Source organism: Pogoniulus pusillus, chromosome 7 (assembly GCF_015220805.1).
Source record: "Pogoniulus pusillus isolate bPogPus1 chromosome 7, bPogPus1.pri, whole genome shotgun sequence".
In the NCBI taxonomy this organism is placed as follows: domain Eukaryota; kingdom Metazoa; phylum Chordata; class Aves; order Piciformes; family Lybiidae; genus Pogoniulus; species Pogoniulus pusillus.
Window position 1 is genome coordinate 30,202,964 of NC_087270.1, and position 21,587 is coordinate 30,224,550.

At 37.4% G+C, this 21,587-nt stretch overlaps 1 protein-coding gene across 1 annotated transcript in view; it reads left to right on the forward strand.

Moving 5' to 3' along the window:
- Positions 1-873: 873 nt before the first annotated feature.
- The window catches only part of APOB (apolipoprotein B), a 40,048-nt gene continuing 19,334 nt past the window's right edge, over positions 874-21,587 (forward strand). Inside the window, exons 1-21 of the mRNA XM_064146788.1 lie at positions 874-956; positions 3,043-3,081; positions 5,790-5,905; positions 6,736-6,881; positions 8,407-8,560; positions 8,729-8,884; positions 10,101-10,225; positions 10,392-10,477; positions 11,099-11,318; positions 12,423-12,650; positions 12,836-12,953; positions 13,060-13,206; positions 14,226-14,437; positions 14,796-15,033; positions 15,564-15,740; positions 16,036-16,227; positions 17,667-17,834; positions 18,987-19,198; positions 20,058-20,240; positions 20,459-20,580; positions 21,212-21,422. Coding sequence (XP_064002858.1) covers positions 899-956; positions 3,043-3,081; positions 5,790-5,905; positions 6,736-6,881; positions 8,407-8,560; positions 8,729-8,884; positions 10,101-10,225; positions 10,392-10,477; positions 11,099-11,318; positions 12,423-12,650; positions 12,836-12,953; positions 13,060-13,206; positions 14,226-14,437; positions 14,796-15,033; positions 15,564-15,740; positions 16,036-16,227; positions 17,667-17,834; positions 18,987-19,198; positions 20,058-20,240; positions 20,459-20,580; positions 21,212-21,422 — 3,308 coding nt within the window. The 5' untranslated portion in view covers positions 874-898. The remainder of the gene's footprint in view (positions 957-3,042; positions 3,082-5,789; positions 5,906-6,735; positions 6,882-8,406; positions 8,561-8,728; positions 8,885-10,100; positions 10,226-10,391; positions 10,478-11,098; positions 11,319-12,422; positions 12,651-12,835; positions 12,954-13,059; positions 13,207-14,225; positions 14,438-14,795; positions 15,034-15,563; positions 15,741-16,035; positions 16,228-17,666; positions 17,835-18,986; positions 19,199-20,057; positions 20,241-20,458; positions 20,581-21,211; positions 21,423-21,587) is intronic.

A 21,587-nucleotide genomic window follows, 5' to 3' on the forward strand; every position in this document is an offset into this window, starting at 1 on the left:
ATGATTTCTCATTATGTAAGCCATAGTTTGTTTGTTTGTTTGTTTGTTTGTTTTTACCAAAATACCTATTCATAAAAACATTTTTGTTTGCTTCTATTCCAATCATATTTTTTTTTCTTCACTTTGATTTTTTTTTCATGTTTTTGCCATTACTAGCAAGCAAAGGAAATTTAAGAATAAGGAAACAAGAATTTTACAGTTTAATTTCAACATGAATATGATCTGATCTACCAAAATCATAGAATCATGGAATCAACCAGGTTGGAAGAGACCTCCCAAGAATATCCAGTCCAACCTAGCACCCAGCAAGTGAATATAAAATTGCTTTTCAAAAGGTATATGATAAATAATTTTGACAGGGCAAAGTAAAATGTAAAATATCTCAAGAGTTTCATTCTCTGTCCTAAAAGAGAGATGTCTAAACTGCACAATACCCTAATTTTCTCAAGTACTAGTACCCTTAAGCCCCTCAATATCTGTGCTGAAAGTGTTACTGCAATGATAATTTCTTCCAACTATAATTTATGTATATTAATTGTTCATATGTAGATATGGGAAATTTATTTCTTGCCTTGTTAGAGGTTGTAGCTGAGGGATTTTTGTTTTAAAACTCTTTTAAAACAGTGAACTGGAAGAGTGACTCATCTCCAGTATATGCTCAGTCTTTTGCCTTCAGGACTCCCACAAACTAAATCAGGGCACAGTGAGGATCTGAGACGATCACCTTTGGACCTTTGGCAATTGCCCTGAGCTTTCTAAACCGTTTGCCTCAGCTGCTTGCTACAGACTATATAAATGAAGGTCCAAGTCAGAAGGCTCACTCTCCCTCTGAGGTGGTAGAGAAGAGGTAAAGAGGGCAGAGGAAAAGAAAGATCAGCAAGAGGGTTCAGGGCTCACCATGGGCCCTGTACAGCTCTTGCTGTTCTTGCTGTTGCTCAGCAGTGGTGTTCTCACACGTAAGTACTGTCTTTATGTTAGTGCTTTGGGCTACATGAACCAGTTAAAACAGTAAAATAATGCAAAGATCAACAGAACAATGGGTTATAGATTTAGAATGGTTAAGTGTGGCAGATACAGGTTTTTTCCCTTTGCATGACTGGGCAATCCTAGGAGAATCCCAGCACCAAATATGTCACAAATGTCACCTAATGTCTTTTGAACAGATTTAGTGTAATTTGCACTTCTAAGGAATTAATGTAATTTGGTTTGGCCTAATTGTTTTTCTATAATGATGTCCTTTTAAACCCCCATGGAGATAGATGTGTCTTGGAGATACCACACAGACTTATCCCAGCTGTTGCTAACCAGTTTTGTAGCAAATGTGAAGACAGAGAGCAGTAAAGCAAAACCTATCTGACAGGCAATACTGGCATTTGAAATACAGTTTTGTGCTAAAGGGGCATGGTCATTTACTAGTAGTAACATAAGAATTAGGCCAGATTTTTTTTTTTCTCCTGAGAAAAGACAGCCTAGATCAATATGGTGCTGTGGACTGTGAGTTATCCAGGAAGTTGCTTTTTGGAGTACTACACTGTAGTGCTACTTAAAACTTAAGGAATCTTAAGGAGGAAAGTTAGTCTGGCCAGTTATGCAAGTCTGGTTTTATATTCATCATACATACATCTTTGTTCAATTACTGTTGTGTTGTTAACTGAGAGTTTACAATTGTAAAAGATGTGTTTGTTTCTAATGGTTATTAATAATGTTATTACTGTTACTGTTGTTATAGTAGTATTAATGTTGCTAGTACTGTTACTGGAACTAATCATAGAATCAACCAGGTTGGAAGACACCTCCAAGATCATCCAATCCAACCCAGCCAACTAGACCATGGCACTAAGTGCCTCATCCATTCTTTTCTTGAACACCTCCAGGGATGGCAACTCCACCACCTCCCTGGGCAGCCCATTCCAATGCCAATCACTCTCTCTGGGAAGAACTTCCTCCTAACATCCAGCCTATACTTCCCCTGGCACAATTTGAGGCTGTGTCCCCTTGTTCTGTTTCTCTAGAGTGTCTAACCTTAGAATTCCCAGAATGAAAACTTGGCAAGTGTGCAAAAAATATTGTGAAAAATGCTGCAAATTCATGTTTGAAATCCTAAAGAATGCTACAGCATCACATGAATGCCACAAATTTACTAGATTTTATTTAACTTGTTTTAAATAGACGTATATGGGACATACTTAAGACAGACAGCTACAAATTATTCTCCAAATAGGCTTCCAAACAGTGTTTTTTTCCTCCAAAGAATGAATTCTAAGTATTTAGAAAAAAAAAATAGCAGAGAATTGTTGGATTAGTCATCATAGCTGTTATGTTTTCAATGTACAGAAAGAAAAATACAGCCATTCAGACAGTATGAAATAGTTTTGTGTGCTCAAATACTTTAAAATTTTAAAACAAACCATGTCATATGGTACATTTAATGTGTCTACATTTACATTTTGTGCCCATCATTTATAAACTTTCTACTTCATGTAACATGTTGGGGGGTTGGTTTTTTTAAATACTTGTGGACTAAGAAGCTGATCCTTCTCATTCTGTCAATTAAAGCTCCTATTCTAAGGTCTTAGTTCACAATATCAAGGCAGTCTTAAGTTGTGCTGGGGAGGTATGGGCTGGATGTTGGAGGAAAGTTCTTCACAGAGAGAGTGATTGGCACTGGAGTGGGCTGCCCAGGGAGGTGGTGGAGTCACCATCCCTGGAGGTGTTCAAAAAAAGATGGTATGAGGCACTTAGTGCCATGGTCTAGTTGATTGGATAGGACTGGGTGCTAGGTTGTACTGGATGATCTTGGAGGTCTCTTCCAACTTGGTTGATTCTACGAACTACTGTAACTCCCTTTATATTTGACTCTGTACTGTCAATGTTAATAGTAGCTTTGTTACTTCCATCAGTGTGCCAAACTACATCAAATGCTGGTATAAATAAAAAAAATCTTACAAGGAACATAATATTTCCATTTAAATTTCCATAGCCTTTGTTTTATAGCTATAAATTGCTTTCCCAGCTTTTGATTCTTGTTTTTATTCTTTACAGAAGAAGAAGTGCCTGAAAGTGGAAACCCAGGATGTTCAAGTAATTTCTTGCCTCTACTTTGATACCTTATTTTTTCTCTATTAGCTGAAAGCATATTTCAAAGCTTTATCTTTCCTATTCCATAAATCCTCAGAAATAACTGAAGCAAAAGTGATGGCAATATTTTGAAGTATTTCTTTGCATTTATTTTAGGTATTTAATTATCCATAAAGTTTGGCTCAAATAATTTTAGAAGTCTCCTAAGACTGAAGAGGCTGAGATTTGGTTTCTAAACTTGTAAAATACTTACATTAACAAACTACTTTCAATCATTTTGTTGATTTCTTAATCAACAGGTGTCAGATGCAAACTCAGATGTAAAGCTTTAGCAGTGTTATCAGATGCAAGCTCAGACGTAAAGCTTTAGCAGTGAGGTTATTCACAGTAGATGTTACCATGGGATGAATCTCACCTGTCCCTTACCCTTCACAGTGGCTGCTAAACCCACAGAATTGCACTTGGATATCTAACTAAATACCTTCAGAATAAATCATCAACTCTGTCAGCAAGGCCAGCAATTCCTTTAAACAAGTCAAGACTCAGGAAATGCTGACTTCATGCCCTATCTTTAAAATGAACTCTGACTGGCCCTGACTTTCTGGTTAGATACATAATGTTCCACAGTTGGGTCAAAGTACCAAACGAGTTGTTTTCTTGTTTGTCTTCAGGGTGTTTTTTAATCCCTTTTTTCCCCTTGGTTTAGCACCATCTCCAGGAAATTCAGTTTATTTCATCTGCCTGAAACAACTTCTGGGCTTCATTGTTAGTTTCTTGAATACTTTTGAAACAATAATTATTTTTTATTTGCCTTTCTAACCTTACCATGCCCCCATTCCTTTTCCATTTATTTCTACTTAAAATCAGGAAATCAAGCAATAACTAGCTTTTAGCCTTTTCTCTTTAGCATAGTACATGCTGGCATTGTGAAAATTTCTGAGAATGTACATTTAAGCAATGTTATAGCCAAAAGTGACAGGGATAGTGTTGATTGGTTAGTTTTATTTAGAAGGTAATTTTAAAGTTAATTAGATAATTTAATTCAGTTTTCATATGTTTGTAAGATGCTGATTACTGTACAATAGATAATATTGACTTTATTAATTCTATTTAGCAATTATGTGGAAGTAGTCTTAGTTAAATATGAAAGTATGTAACCCTTATAAAAGTAATAAAAAGGAGGCAAGTGAAATAAAGAGACATTTTAGTTATTTTAGTTGATTAGTACTATTGTGTTCCCTCTAAATACTCAATTTTATGATGTACAGGATGAGATAACATTGCCATTGGCCTCTGACATGACAAATGTTTCATAAGAGGAAGAATAAGCTACATTCATGGCAAGTGTAGGCAGGCAAAATCATATAGATTTGGTTGTGGGCATGTGGGTTTACACTGAGATGACTTCACCTTATTTTCTTCTGTAAAAATAGATCAGTATTTTAATATGTTCAGACAGTCACAAATAGCCACGGAGAAGTAATTTAGGATTTGCTTTTCATTCAGTGTCAGAGCAGCATCACAATCCCAGTGAGTTGCTCAGTCAGAACAGAGGGAACAGTAACTTCTGGGTTAGATGGAATTAAACTGCTCTGACATAGTCACTTTAAATGCCTGATCATCATTGTTTAGTTTAAAATTATGCTTGCAATTACACTGGGAATGGATTATAATTCAGTACATTGTTTGGCCTGTGGTATGCTTTCCAGACATCAAAAGAAAATCTTATATCCCAATATCTGACACTGAGACAAATTTCTTTTTCTTTATGTCTCTCTTACCATGATCATTCCTGCTTAGGGTTTAAAATTACAAATTTATTTCCTCTGAAAGCAATGGGAAAAGATTAAACACAGATGAAAGTCATCACTTTGAGAAAACCCCTTGTTCTGGGGCTTCCTTTGATAGAAAGAGAAACACCTCTGCAGACACTTCCTCCTGCTTCATTCTTGCTCATAACTTAGTGCTTTTACCTAGATCTAAACTCTCTTCTTGTAACTGAAGTTTACCTCCATTAAAAAGAGTCTAATAAAATTTGCTGATCTAATAAGTGAATTAGCAGATCATGTTTTGGGAGACTCTGGAGCAGAAAGATACTCTGTAGATTCAGCTGAAATGGTGTTGAGGAATGCTAGTTTTGGTGTTCTGTGTTTATTTGCTTTTAGTCCCAGTCAAGTGACACAGATCAAGTAACTGCTTAGATGTGAATTATGGTGGGAAAATCTGAGCTGAAATGAGTCATTTCATTACCAATTTGAAAACTACCGTTTGATTGGTTTAGTTTAGAAGCAATAGGGTCATTCTGAAAACACTTCTACATCTGAAGTTTTCTCCCGTTTTTGTCATTACCTTTAATGGAGCATGGCTTGATGATCTTAAAGGTCTTTTCCAACCTAAACAATTCTATGACTTCATGATTTGAAGGCCAGATGGCATCATGATGTAAGATGTCATCAAACAGAGCGGTGGACCCCAAAACTTAAGCTTCCCCCACAGATTTTGTCTTATACTTCAGAAAGCATCCAGCTGGCATGAAGACATTACTACTTCTTCTGAAAGCTGTTCTATAAAAGGAAATAGTGGGAGAGTCCTGATACTTCTTTTATATTTGGCATTTGTTTTGGTTATACAACACTAAATGTGTGTTGTAAGCGTCTTACATATGCATATCCTACCCAAGTCATAAAAGCATTCTTGTTTTCCAATTGCAGAAGATGCAACCAGATTTAAACCCCTCAGAAAATATGTCTACTCATACGAAGCAGAAACGTCAAATGGCATCACGGGAACAGCAGATTCTCGAAGTGGTTCAAAGATCAATTGCAAGGTAGGGAAAGAAGAGTAAATATAACTGATTGTATACTGAATAACATGGGAGCTGGTGGATGGGAAGCATTCTTCAATGCTTTTCCAAGCTAAGACTGTTCTTCTAAGGCACTTGTTTAGAGTCCTGAAGATTAAGCCCTCGCTCTCCTAGATAGAGGGCACTGAGGATTGCAGAAGTCCTTCACACCACTGTGCCGGTGCACTTTAACACTGATCTGGCTGTACTTTTACACGAGGAAGGGGGAAAAACAGGTAGTTCAGTTTTCCTTAGCTCCGAGGTTGAGTCTACCAATGTCTTTCAAATAATTCTGGAAATCAAACTAAACCAGCTCATTTATGCTATGAAAACCATGTGATGATAACAGGACCAGGGCCTGCACAATAGATCCTGAGAGCTAGAAAACTACCCAATGTCCCTCCATCTTGCCCAAAACTTTCCCATCTTTTTTTTTTTTTCCTGAAATTGAGCAAGTGGGGAAATACATATATATATATATATTTATTTATTTAACACATACTCTTCTGAGTCTAAACAATTATCTATGTAATAAATCAAGTTTTCATAAATTTCTTCTAGTGCTATAATTTTTCAGAACCAAAGTTGCTTGTTTGCTGCATGGAGTATACTCCATGCTATTAATCAAGCAAATACCTACATTCATATCTTCTCCCACAAGTTGCCTTAAACTACTTGGAATCTTTCCCAGCACCTGCTCATAGGGTTGTCCTAACACTTTACAAAACCCAAGGAATATTTTCAAAACTATGCCAGGATAATCATCGATACATGATAGCAAAAAAAGGATGAGTACATCATATTTGCATTTTCAGGTTGAACTGGAGGTACCACAGCTGTGCAACTTCATCCTGAGGACAATGCATTGCTCCCTGAGGGAGACATTTGGTGTTGACTCTGAGGGAAAGGCCATGCTGAGAAAGTCCAAGGTTTCTGAGGACTTTGCAAATGCCATGTCCAAGTAAGCAGTATCAATTATCATCAGTACTTGCACCTTTAACATGGAACATGCTGCAATGTTACAGTCCACCCTGACTGTATTTTTTTCCAAGCACAGAACACATTCCACGATGTGCTAGTTTGAAGCTACTGGAATATTTTGGTGAGAAGAAATAGGTTATAGGCTATAAAAAGGAAACAATGGTGATGTCTACTTCACTCATAGGCTTGCTGAGAAATATTAAAAGCAAGAACATAAGTATAGATAACACTGTTGCTCTCAGGCTCTGGCTGCCTGCACTTCTCTCCCTGACCTGCTGTCTGTATAACTAATACTTCTGCTTCCTAGCCTCTCTGGCTGATTCTCCAAACTCACCTTGAACGTATGGCAAAGTCTGGGATAAGGTAGAGGGGTGGAAAGGAGCTGGAAGGTGGTTGGGAACCCCTCCTGGGGAGTCTGGTTTCTGAGAGGGCTGTTGTGTTTCTGTGTTCCCTTTTTAACTTGTTTATTTCTTTATATAACTTTATATGTTGCTTCATTCTTTAATTTCCAGCTCAGATGAGTCTAATCTGGTTGATTTTCTTAAGTGTGGTGGGGTGGGTAACACCCAAACCGTCACACATGATTACATGGTAGATTTATAATCTGGTTGGCAGCAAAACTCTCCTTGATGCAGTTTAGGGGTAAATGGTCTCAGTTTTCAGTTGTTAACAAGGAAGACCTTTTTTTCCATCCAGAATTTTCACCTGAGATCTTTTTGTCCATTTTATCATCTACATCAGGAAATTGTTTGGTACTCCTCTAAATGATTATTGCAAGTGGAATGTTCTCTTCTGAGCAAGTTCTCAAATGGCAGCCATTTTAAGATAATTTTGCTTTGCTGACACAGTACAGAGCCTGTGCAATAGAAAGGCATTTGAGACTGAAGTCCAAGTTTCCTATCCCAATCTTTAATGACCTATACAAGTTATCTTTTCTTTACTTATCTGCTTTCATAACTTACTGCTACTACTCCCTCCACCCAGCTGCTCTCTAGTGCTTGTGTGTTTCACTCATGCAAGTTCATGCTTCAAGTTTCGGTGATCCAGTGCCCACTCCATCTTGTTTTACAATCCATAGATCTCACAACTTGAGACTGTTAAACTATGCTTTGCAGAAAATGATCAGAGTTTTATTCAAAGACTACAACTAGTAGTGAATTCTTCCCATCATTGCATAGCCTACTGGAGTAGTTAATAATTACCTCATTCTAAAAAAATTAATTATCTCCTCTCTGAATTTGTGCAATTTCAGCTTCCAGCCATTGCTCCTGATATTTGCTTGTCCTTGGATGATGTAGTATGATGATATCAGAATGTCCTTGGTTAGAATTTTTCTGCTGTAAGAGTAATGCTTTCTAACGTTAACAAGATTGAAATAGTAAATAATGATAGTCCAAGATAAGCATTATGCTCTAGCTATACCCCAGCAATTTAGTGAAAAGATGTTTTTTCACTGGTTGACTTTAATGTGATTTCATACTAATGTTGTGATTTTTTTGGGACAGGCACGAGCTAAAATTCAGCATTCAGGATGTAACAAATGTCAAGCTGTATCCAGATGAGGATGAACCTCTGAACATACTGAATCTCAAGAGGGGGATCATCTCAGCTCTACTTGTGCCAGCAGAAACAGTAGAAAATGTAAAAACTATTTCAATGGTAGGTGTTTTGAATGCACTGACTTTGCTTCTTTAAGAAATGGAATAAACCTCACCTAGGAGAGTTTTCAAAGAACATCAACATTCAGATGAGAAAGGATGCCTTTCAGCTAGGACAGAAAATGTCTAACAGCATGAACAAAGACACTGATTTCTTCCTTCTTTACAGGATACTGTATATGGAAAGTGTGACAGTGAAGTTGAATTCAAATCTAGAAAAGGAAATGTTGCAGAAGATATTTCAATTAGCAGAGACCTGAAAGCCTGTGACAACTTCAGTCCCATCAGAAATTACGTCAGCCCTATTGCCATTGTAAAGGGACTAGTAAGTACACCAGTATAGATTATATAACATTTGTCTCAACATCACTTAATAAATGACTGCTAGAAAAACTATTTTTTCTCTTTATCTTCTGAAAGTTTAGATAGATTTTCTTCACCCTTGCATTATATCATACAGAAACACTCAATAGAAAAAAAATAAGATGCTGGAAAAGTGTTCTTCTCAGTATTTTTTAAAGGACAGCTTTTTATAGACACACTACCTCATTGCTGTCTACAACTAACTGAAGGGAGGCTGTAGCCAGGTGGGGGTTGGTCTCTTGCCTCAGGCAACCAGCAACAGAACAAGGGGACACAATCTCAAGTTGTGCCAGCGGAGGTATAGGCTGGATGTTAGAAGGAAGATCTTGCTAGAGAGAGTGATTTCCCATTGGAATGGGCTGCCCAGGGAGGTGGTGGAGACACCATCCCTGGAGGTGTCCAAGAAAAGCCTGTTTGAGGCACTTAGTGCCATGGTCTAGCTGACTGGATAGAGCTGGGTGCTTACTTGTACTGGATGATCTTGGAGGTCTCTTCCAACCTGCTTGATTCTATGGTTTAGTAGTACTGATTAAATGATAACCCATCCAATCATATTCAGATTTTAGCTTTGTGGGTCAAACTTTTCAACATTCCAACTTCATGTCACACATAGAGTGCACCAAAACCCTGATGTGTATATGGTGTGCAGGAGGAAAAGGCTGGCATGCATGAATATTGCAAGTTTCTTACTGGTGTCGTAGCCTCTGTGGTTGTGAATGTTTTCCCTAAAAAAAAAATTAAATTAGGATTTCACATCATGCTAAAAACCTGGTTTATAATTTCTGCCACTTCTACAGTGTGTCACATAAATGTGTATAACAGTAAAATTAGGGAGATCATCAACTGTTCCAAGGGACCTGACCTACCATAAAAACTGCAAACTTGTTTCTATGAAGGAGTCCTTTGTTGCACTCAGAAGGGGATCATTCATGAAGTAACTACTAGGCCAAACACTTCAAAGAGACCTGAGGGAAAATTTCTGTGAGATTTTTGTCTGTGAGGAGACATAAGACTAAAGATTGATACTGGCACAATTTTTTCTTCAGTAAGAATGATTCCAGTTCTGCATCAGTTTCCAATATGCTGTAGTTGTTAATATTGCAGTAAAATATGTCAGTCTTTAAAACTAGTCTTGTTTCTATACCATTCAGTAAAATGTCTGCCAAACTGTTTTACAGAACTTCCCACTATCTACCCTTCTAAGGAGCACTCAATTCTGTCATTACGACATTGATGCAAAGAAAAGGCACATAAGAGATGCTGTCTGCAGTGAAAAACATCTGTTTCTGCCTTCCTCATACAAGTAGGTTTCTTACTATTTGTCATTACCCATGACAAATAGTCATTTTAAATGTACATCTCATTCAGCCTACATAGGGTTTTTTTTGGCTCAAGAAGGGAGGAGGCATGGCAAGACCCCTCAGTTACTAAGACTCAACTAAAGCACTGCATTTCTCTTTGTTCACTAGAAATCGCTATGGTGTGATGACAGAGGTCAACCAGACGCTGAAGCTTGAAGACACCCCAAAGATCAATAGCAAGAGTTTTGATGAAGGTACAGCTGCAACTCCCAATATTACAAATGCAGAGTTAAAATATAAATACAGGCCAAATGCAAGAACAATTTACATTTTTAAAAACAATTAACTAGTTAAAGATGCGGTTGAGGAGACTAAGACAATTCGTAGTTTTTAATGGAATTTGATCAATTTAATCAGGAAAAAGAATGGGAAAACCTGAAGACTTTATTATGCAGCTTTTAGCTTCAGCCACCACACATAAATAGTCCACATTTACTACATATTTGGTTCTGGAACATAATTTCTTGACATGCAGTTATTATTCCTAGTCACAGCATGTGTTTCCTCAGATACATTTATTAAATGTTGAGAAAGCAAACTGTGCTAGAACAAAAGGTGTAAATTAAGGATTCGTTTTCATGGAAATTGTGAAGAGTTTATGCAAATAGATATTGTTTTAGTTTTTGGGAGAATTAAATTTAAATTCCACTCTACTACTTTTAGAAACTGTTACACTGTTAAAAGTTCAACAGTTATCGTATAAAATAATCTGCAGATTTGATATTTATACTGAATGTATCACAGAAAATAAAAATGAGCTTAGCTCCTTGATAAATGCATAAAGAATGTTTTTGCTTGTTTGTTTTAATTGCTAGAATCTCTGGAAGAGAAAGGTCTTGCAATGGAAAGTACAGATACCAAATTCCCCAGGCAGGGGGATGCTGTTCTGAAAAACCTTCAGGAACTGCAGAAACTTACAGCCTCCCACCAGAACCAGCAGAGAGCAAGACTCTTTTACAGATTTGTTTCTGGACTTAGAACTTTGCATAACAGCAGTCTTGGCCCTCTTGTACCAAAGATGATGGAAATCTCAAGGTATGTTTTAACAGTTTGTTTTGCAAGTACACCCCATGCCAATGCCATAGCAGATCCATTCTAAAGTTGATTTACTTCATGTAGCTTTAAGTCAGAGGTTGATTAGATATAAAGAGTGTTCTTCAGGAAGATAAGTAACACCAGAATTATCTAGAGAAATACATGAGGAAGAGAGCAAAGACCTGTGGATTTTTCATTTTTCCCCATCAGAAATGCTCAGTTGTTAATTGGAAACTGAACATTAAATACATGAGAACAGTGTAAGAATTTCCCAGAACCATTCAGGTTGGGAAAGACCTCCAGTATCATTGAGTCCATACATTAACCCTACTGTACAAAGTTCACCCGTAAACGGTCTTTAAACACATCCAGGATTGGTGAGTCAACCACTTCCCTGGGCAGCCTATTCCAATGCCTGATTTAAATAGGTTTGGAAGTTCTAGCCTTCTATGAAGAGCTCATATTGTTTTGATCATTCCTTCAGCAAATCTTCCAAACTTAGCAGAGAAGATGAACTGCAAATTAGGTTATAACACAGCCCAATCCAGGGTTTTTCTCCCTACCACCCTCACAGGAGTATATGCCAGATGCAGTCCTGTGTACATTAGTATAGCCAAAAATCTTTCATGCAATTTTGCTCAAGGGCAAAGTCTGCTTTATAGCAAAGAACACAGTTCTGATGGTGAGATTTTTTGGAGGCATGAAAGGGTACAATTTTTTGGTCTGAGCCTGCTGTCCAATCTCCACTCTGACTTTTTCCATCCTGGCCTGGATGTGACTCAAGTGACACATACTTTATATCCTTAGTCTGAGAGGAACTAGAGCCTTGGTCTGGTTCAATATATTGTTTTACAATCCTTAAAATTGTGAAGAAGTCTATTGTGGAGAAACAAAGATATATCTCTGTAGTGACAGTATGGTTAGTCCTTGTCATGTTATCTTTTTGATAAGCAATCAATTTTGTTCCAGTCACACATAAGGATATTAAAACACCTTGATAAACTTGTCAAATGTTTATTTCAAACACAGAAAATTCAAGCATACAATTCAAACATGCAGCAATAAATTGCAAACAAGGATTTAACTGAAGTAATCTCTTTTCAGTTCCATCACAGTTCAGGCGCTGACTCAGTGTGGAACTCCAGAGTGCTATAGTGCAGTCCTTCAAATTCTGAGAACTGGAAATGTCAATCCACTTGTGGTGGACCTGGTCACTTATACACTGGGACTGCTGCCTTCTCCAACACCAAAAAGAATAAAGGAGATTCTTAACATGGCCCAGTATCAGCCAAGCAGAGCTTCTTTTTATGGCCTGAGTCATTCTGTTACTAAGTAAGTAAGGATAGCGTGCAACTGTATAAAATAACCTCGAGAGAACATTACAATGCTCAGAACAAATCCTAAAAATAGTCACTTTTTGAAGATTGGTATAAATTTTCATTAATTTGATCTTTGGGAATAAAACATAAATAGATACTTACATTCTCCTCACCTTTCTAATGTATTTAATTCTTTAGGTTCTACAATGAGAAGAGGATTGTGACAGAGGAAATAAGGGATGTTGCAGACTTCATGGTGTCATTGCTTGGTGCTGATTGTTCTGGGGAAGATGAGCTTACATACCTCACACTTCGGGTATTTTTATTTCCTTTTCTTCCTGTACAAACTTAGTTTAAATGGTAATGCATGTATTAGTCTACTACTTCTGTTTATCATCTTTCTCTGCTTTTGTTGCTGACAGGCTATTGGAAACATGGGTGCAGTAATGGAGAAAGCTAAACCCAACCTGAAATCTTTTCTTAAGACGTGTATCAGAAATGAAGCTGCATCACTTTCAGTTCAGAAAGCAGCTATCCAGGCCTTCAGGAAACTGACTATTACTGAAGAGGTAAATTGGGTCACAAGAAGCAGCACAAACTGCCTTCAGCTTGCCTTCACTCTGCATAGAAGTCATTGAATATGCAAAATCATTCCTCATTATTTCACATTTTTCTTATCTCCCTTGTAACTGTCTCCAGCATTTCTAGAACACCTTTGCTTAGTTTAGTTTCCGTGCACATATCTGAGAAGTTCTGCAGACTTCTGATTTAATGGGTGCTGCTCTTTTGAGATGCAGTTGTTTTCTCTAGATAGTCTCAGTTTAAATGGAATGTTTGGATCTGTTCATGTTAGAATATCTTAAAAGGAACTCTACTTATTAAAAGGTGCTTTTAAGAAATTACTCCATATTTAAATGGATTCCATTAAGAAAAAATAATTTCCTTATTTCATAGTGGCCTTTTGTTGTTATTATTACTCATATGATTGGTTAGATTTATGTTTATATTGCAATGACATTAAAGCACCTCCGACAGAATGGATGTCATTTTAAAGAGCAATTCAACTTAGCATAGTAAAACAGTTTCAATGTCACCAAGTTTCTACTCTAAGAGACATGCCCTTTTTTTCCAGACAAGGCTTAACAAGTCTGGATCCTGAAAAAAACAGAGCTGACATCCTTGGATGCATCTGAGGATATTTTACTTTTTCTGCAGCAGATTAGGATCATCTTTTCCTAAATTGAATTATCTTTTTTCCAAAATCTGAGGATTTTGTTGCAGACCAGAATGCTTCTGATTCTCAACAATCAAAAATCAGTATTCTAAACAAGAAAGTAGCTTGCCACATATAGAATTAAATCAGCTTTAATAAAGCCATAATTTCTATGACACTTTTCTATAAAAATAAATTTTATCAAAATAGCTTCAATATTTTTTTTTTGGTCAGTTATAGAAATAATTTCTAGAAGTAGTTATGCAGTCCTGAAGGAAATTACATCCTGAAAATCATCTTACCCTATATGTTCCCTAAAGAATTTAGTCATGTACTAGCCAGCACAGCAGTGCAAATTATTCTCTGATTGTTTAGGACTATTCAGCACTTCTGAAAGCCTTCCAAGAAGAGGATGCACCAACAGACAAACGTCTAGCAGCCTACCTCATACTGATGAAAAATCCTTCCCCAAGTGATCTTGCAAAGATCTTGAGAGTCCTCACAAAGGAGCAGAACGAGCAAGTGAAAAGCTTTGTCGCCTCACACATTTCCAATATTCTTAACTCTGAAGAAGTAGGCATTGAAGAGTAAGTAAACTTTAGTTATATACTGGTTTCTCAGAAAGAACAAAATTCTGACCTTGATTACAGTGGTAGTTACTCATCAGTGCATATTTTTGCCTCTTATTTGTTTGTTTGCTTGCTTTTCTGTTTTCTTTGAACAAACATCAGCTGAGTAAATCTATGGCTTTGTCAGAGCAGTGACAGCTTACAGTCTTTCCCCTAAGACTTGTTATTTACCATTAAGATGGGCAGAGAGCTAGCCATTTACAATCACCTCGATTATATGAATGTCTGCAAGTGACACACGGAATCCCTTAACTGAGCCTAAATGAGGTTTTGGAATTCATACTAATTATATCTGCATTTCAATCCTCTTTCCTAGTCTAAAACGCCAAGTCGAAGAAGCTCTGAAAGGAAACCAAGTTCCAACAGCCAAAGATTTCAGAAAATTCTCACAGAATTATCAGATTTCCAAAAGAGTTTCTGTACCTGGAATTGATCCCATCTCTGCCAAAGTAGAGGGAAATGTGGTATTTGATCCAAGCAGCTATGTTCCTAAAGAGACTATGCTAAAAACCACCCTGGATGTGTATGGCTTTGGCCCAAGTGACATCTTTGAGGTACAATGATTATCAAAATCTTTTGCTCGTATTCAGCTGTTTTCTTTCTCACTTCTGTTTTCTTGTAACAACTTTCTGAATATTGTATTGTTTTCACAAGCTTTGGGAGAAATCTAAAGATCACTGTGCTTCCTTACAAGGGGACTTTGATTTGATCTCAATGGGCTTTACAGCAAGTCATTTGTTACGTGGTGTCACTTGCCACTGACTGGATGGACGACCCTGTTAGAGTTATTAAAGGCCTTGGCTAGAGTGAAATGAACCCATCTGTACAAATTGACTTAATGCTAATGAGTCATTACTGGCACAGTGAGGTACTCACAGTAGTTTTGAAGTTAGAGACAGCCTATATACAGGGATTTTTTTTTACCTCACTGCAGAGATTAAATTAATTGTTCTGTATCTTCTGTAAAGGATGACAGACTTGTAGGATGCATATTGTTTGTTTGTTCCCCAGGAAGTCTGTTTGCTGTAGAGCTCCAAAGAACTGGAGAAACTGTCTCAGTTTTTGCTTGTCCTGTTCATTTTAGCTTGGCCTAGATGGAAAAGGGTTTGAACCAACACTGGAAGCTCTGTTTGGAGAGAAGGGTTTTTTCCCAGATGCTGCAAGCAAGGCATTGTACTGGGTTGACGGAAGAGTGCCAGAGGCAATTTCCAAGGCACTGTTTGACTATTTTGGCTACTCCCCAGATGCCAAGCAGGACCAGGTACAGCTTGAAAATGTTCTTTGCACAGCATTCCTAGCTTTACACAGTAATTACAGCACTTCTCTTTTTATTGTACATGAGCATTCTCCTCTTCTGGTAATCTAAAACAGAAATAATTGATTACATTTAACAATGTTTTCCCTTATTCTATGTGGGAACAGCTTCTGGAGACAAATCTGTAACAAGTGCATTTTCAGACTAACTGACATTCACTAAGTAGCTGTTCTAGATGTAACTGTATATGACTTAACACATTCCTCATTAATCTGCTTTACTGCTCTGACTAAATTTTCAGGACATCATGAAAGGAATAATGCTGAACCTTGAAAAACTGATAAAAGAACTGGGCAAAAAGGAAGCTCCTGAAGGAAGAGCATATCTGAGAATCCTGGGAGAAGAACTTGGGTACATGAAACTCAATGATTTCAAATTACTGGGAAGCATGATATTAAAGAGTGCTAAAATTCTTCAGAGTATTCCTGAAATGGTATGTTTCAGATGCACCAATGTGTAATATTGATAAGAGTTTCTTTCTACAAGATTTTTAAAAATATTTATATTGTGTTTCTCTGTTATGTAAAGAATTAGTATTTGATAGCAGCATGGAAATAGAATTATTTGAAATGAAATCTGGGTCAAGGCAATCCCAAGCACAAATCCAGGCTGGGCAGTGTCTGGCTGGAGAGTAACCCTAAGGGGAGGGACTTGGGGGCGCTGGTGGATGAAAAGCTCAACATGAGCCAGCAGTGTGCACTTGCAGTCCAGAAAGCCAACCAGATCCTGGGCTGCATCAGGAGAAGTGTGGCCAGCAGGTGGAGGGAGGTGATTCTCCCCCTCTACCCTTCTCTGGTGAAACCCCACCTGGAGTACTGCATCCTATACAAGAGGGGTGTGGAGGTGCTGGAGTGTGTCCAGAGAACAGCCACAAGGGCTGGAGCACCTCTCCTGTGAGGACAGACTGAAAGAGTTGGGGCTGTTCAGTCTGGAGAAGAGGAGGCTCCCAGGTGACCTTATCGTGGCCTTCTAGTATCTGAAGAGGGCCTACAAAAAAGCTGGGGAGGGACATTTTAGGATATCAGGGAGTGAGAGGACTAAGGGGAATGGAGCAAAGCTGGAGATGGGGAAATTCAGACTGGAGGTGAGGAGGAAGTTCTTCATAATGAGAGTGGTGAGAGCCTGGAATGGGTTGCCCAGGGAGGCAGTTGAGGCCTTGTCCCTGGAGGTGTTTAAGGCCAGGCTGGATGAGACTCTGGCGAGCCTGATCCAGGGTAGGGTGTCCCTGCCCATGGCAGGCAGGGTGGAACTAGATGATCCTTGTGGTCCCTTCCAACCCTGACTGATTCTGTGATTCCATGAAGTATCCAGGTTTAGTCTGAAGGACTCTGAGAAACCCATGAAGATTCCTCAATAACCAAGTGGAGTCCTCCTGGAAGGTGGTGATAAGAAGGGAAAAGGGAGAGTTTAGAACTTACTGTATGATACTGGAATAGTGCCCAGTGTCTCAGTGGTGGCCATGATGTTATACTTCTAATTTTTAATCATGAAAATATATATTAATATTGACTAATAATTCATCATGTTAAAAAGAGGATGTAGTACAGCTTAGGAATATTTGGTGAAGTGTTTCTTTCACTGAAGTAAAATGTTTCTTTGCCATTGACTTTGGGAAGACAGAATATTACATTACCTAAAGTAATTCACCTTTGTATGTATATGTAACATTCTGTATTCATTTAAAGTAGGGATTTAGATAAACAATCTTTAGTCTTTTTTAAGCAAGAAATCTGTAGAAATCAGGTTCTGCACTCTATATGAAAGTAACTGTTAGATTATACAGTTGTAATAATTCCATGATCAATTCAAGTGCAAAATGTACATAACCAAAGTGGACATTTGTTGGTATTCATTTCCTTGTTTGATTCACAGATTGCACAGGCTATCTCAAAAGGCGTTGACAGTGATTTATTTGTCCACTACATGTTCATGGATAATGAGTTTGAGCTTCCATCTGGAGCAGGTTTGCAACTGAAGTTTGCCTTGTCTGGAATAGCAACACCTGGGGCCAAAGTAGCTATGAAGATTCATCAGAAAAGCGTAAGCCATCTATATTTTGTCTCCTCCTAATAATCTACAATCTCATTTAAGGGCAAAACTATTACAGTAAAAGATTTTTTTTTAATACCTTTGAAATGAAAAAAAATAAGCTTATTTGTTAGAGGTTTCCAGCTAACTTGTGAGTGACATTTACATTAAATTAATAAGCAATAGATATATTAAACTAAGTATGAGACAAAATCAGATTTATTAATTAAAAGTATCTTAATCTCTCTTTCAAAAATAATCCCTTCCCTCTGTTTATTTCTCTCTTCTTTCTCTCAAATGAGAGTAGTACAGAAGTTACAGCCTGGGAATTTCCTTTTCAAAGCAAATATTCAATAAAGGCTTTTAATGAAGCCAACCCAAAGTGAAACTGTTGATAACTGAAAAGTGACTTATATGAAACTTTTTAATATGAAAGGAAAAAAAATGTACATTGTAACAATTAAAGAGCGTGACACAATGATCCTGGTTTTTTTTATAGCTATCATTAGAGTATTAGGGCTATTTTGCTCTAATTTAGTCAATATTTTGCATAAATTGCTCAATAATATCAGTTCACCTAAAGGTTTACTTTTCCACCATATAATGAGTTATATTAAAAATATTTTGGTTTAATCATGCTTGCATATAATACTGGTTGCCTTTTAGCTACCTTTTGTTATTTTCTCCAGAGTTTTGCATTCTACTCCTTGTTTCTGCAATTGCCAAGCCAAAAGCTTGAAAATAACATGTGTTCTACGTAGAGAAATTAAAATCTTGGATCTGTTTCCTTTTTGTCAAGTACTTTGCTCATTGTTTTTGAAAATTGCCTTTTTGTTTTCCAATCAAAAACTGACTCTTGTCTTCAGATTGAATATAACATTCAAATAGCTCCATGTACAAAATATTTCTGAAGCATGAGTATTTTTACATTAAAGTAGGTAAGATTCCACGGTGTTATCATCCTGCTGTGTAAGTTACATTACAGCTGCCACTATATGTCCCTCTGCTTGTGTGACTTTGGAATCAAATTGTTTGGTTAGCAAAATCAGATTATGTAAAATCTACTTTCAGATTATCAAGAATACTACTTTTGTTTTATAAAACCAGTAAGAAGTGTATTGGGTAAATAAAGACAACTTTTTTTTTTTTTCATTTATTGAATAGATGCAAGCAGAAGTCATTGCTAAACCTTCAGTAGCAATTGAGTTTGTAACACACCTGGGAATAGATATGCCTGAGTTTGCTAGAAGTGGTGTGGAGGTGAATTCTAATATATTCCATGAGTCTGGAATTGAAGCATATATTGCTATGAAAGCTGGACAGCTGAAATTCACCATTCCTGCTCCAAAGACTCCAACAAAACTCCTCAGTATCAGGTAATGAGAAATTAATGAGAACTTTCAAGGCAGTGTTCTTCCCTTATCCTTTTGGGTTTTATTGTAATGAAATTACCTGACGGGAGGTTGTAGCCAGGTGGGGGTTGGTCTCTTCTCCCAGACAACAAGCAACAGAACAAGGGGACACAGTCTCAAGTTGTGCCAGGGTAAGTATAGGCTGAATGTTAGGAGGAAGTTCTTGCCAGAGAGAGTGATTTGCCATTGGAATGGGCTGCCCAGGGAGGTGGTGGAGGCACTGTCCCTAGAGGTGTCCAAGAAAAGCCTGTTTGAGGCACTTAGTGCCATGGTCTAGTTGACTGGATAGAGCTGGGTGCTAGGTTGGACTGGATGATCTTGGAAGTCTCTTCCAACCTGGTTGATTCTATGATTCTGTGAATTAAAAGGCTAGGGCAAGCTTGGAGAAATTTTCAGTTCAGAAAGATTCCAGGCATTGTAAAACTGCGATAGCTTTGTTTGTAAGACAAGCAAATATCCCAGTTACATTGCAAGTGGGAATTACACCTCTTAGATTCTTTAATTTGTCACTATTTTCTGGAATTTGCATCAATTTCTTTTCTTTCATAGAAAATTGTTATAATAACATTGCATACTTTGTATTTCATTTAAATTACCTACTTACATTGATTTTAGAGAGGGTAAATGGCTCAATACACAAAACTATAATTATCAATGATAACATTTACAATAATAAACCACTTGATTATTTAACCCCTAAATGTTATTTTATTAAGCCCTTACCTTAATAAGTTATTTTTATTCACAAATAGATGTCCTGTTAACAACAGGACAATGTCTGAACACCTGTCCTGGGAATAAATGGCTCCTTTTTCTGTTCCAGCAATACGCTACATTTGGTGTCACCAGCCAAAACTGAAGAGATTCCACCTCTGATTGAGAACCGAGAAACCTGGACTTCTTGCAAGCCTTTCATTGTTGGTCTAAATTTCTGCACCAAATATCTGTACTCCAATGCCAGTGCTGCAGAGGCAGCTCCATATTTTCCCTTGACTGGAGAATCTAGGTAAGTCATAGCAGCTTTAGCTAAGTTTATTTTATGGTAACTAACCTTCCCTCTTAGGGCTTAACATCTGCAGTACCCTCTTACTTAAAGCTTACCTTGAAAAACAGACTAGCAAGAGCAGCTCTTGAGAGCTGTATGATTTCTTCTGTTTGTGATTATGGTAAAAGTAGTTAGCTACAAATAGCTATTTGTAAGAATCTTATTTGTCTCTTCTTTAGATTTGAAGTTGAACTGGTGTCCACAGGAGAAGTGAAGGAATACTCTGCAAGTGCAAACTATGATCTGCAGAGAAAAGGAAATGATCTGATAGACACCTTAAAGTTTGCTGTCCAGGCAGAAGGTAAGAGTCTGAAAAAACAATATGATTTAGTTCAGTTTTGAACTGTTTCGTTTAATGGGGAAAAGTTTTCTGTGAATAAACCATGACAGAATTACTTACAGTATAAAGCAGAACAACTTTGTCACATCCAAACACGACAAATCTTTAACTTCGTTTCATTTCATATATGCAATCCCAGTGCAAGATTTCCATGATCAACAGCTGATTTTCCATCTCAAAAATGCTTCCCTGTGATTGAAATTAAAGTGCAATATTGGTGAATGGAAGCAAGGAAGAGAAGAAGTTGATGAGTAATAGATGAGGAAAGGAAAAATACTGCTTTTGGTAAAATGTGGAAGTAAAACATACAAATTGAGAAGAACTGTGTAAGCAGCAAATTGTTCAGAGGGAGAGTCAGTGGGATAACAAGTTTACATAACAAAAGCAGTGACCGGTCCAGTGGATCAGCCTGTGGTGTGCATAGTAGATGAGGAAAAAAGAAATTCCCTAGTTTCTGGCTCAAATTCATCAAAGATTGCATCAGATCTTCAGAGGGAAATAATTTCCAGTTAATCCTTTTTTATTTTCCATTTGTGAGAAGTCCAAACAGATTCCATAGTTACAAATAACCAATGTGCATTCTATTTTCCAGGTGTAAATCAGCATGAGGCCACACTGACCCTCAGATACAACAGAGACAGAAAGATTCTGACCAGTGATGTCCACATTCCAGATATTGATGTTGACTTTGGTACAAACTTCAGAATTACTGATGAATCCATTCCTGGGAAGAAGGCATACACCTTCGTCTTAGAGTTTAACAACAAGAAGATTTCTGAAGTTACTCTTACTGGCCAGATAAGGTAACTAAGGAAACCACTTGGGCTTTTACAGATATCTTTGGTTAAGATAGCAGAAGGTTTTATTGAAGACAGAAAATTCTGGGATATTTTACCTCAATTTGGAGAAACTGCTTTTGTGGAGAGTCATGTAAACTTTTCATTCAAAGCTTCTTTAAAAATCCTGGA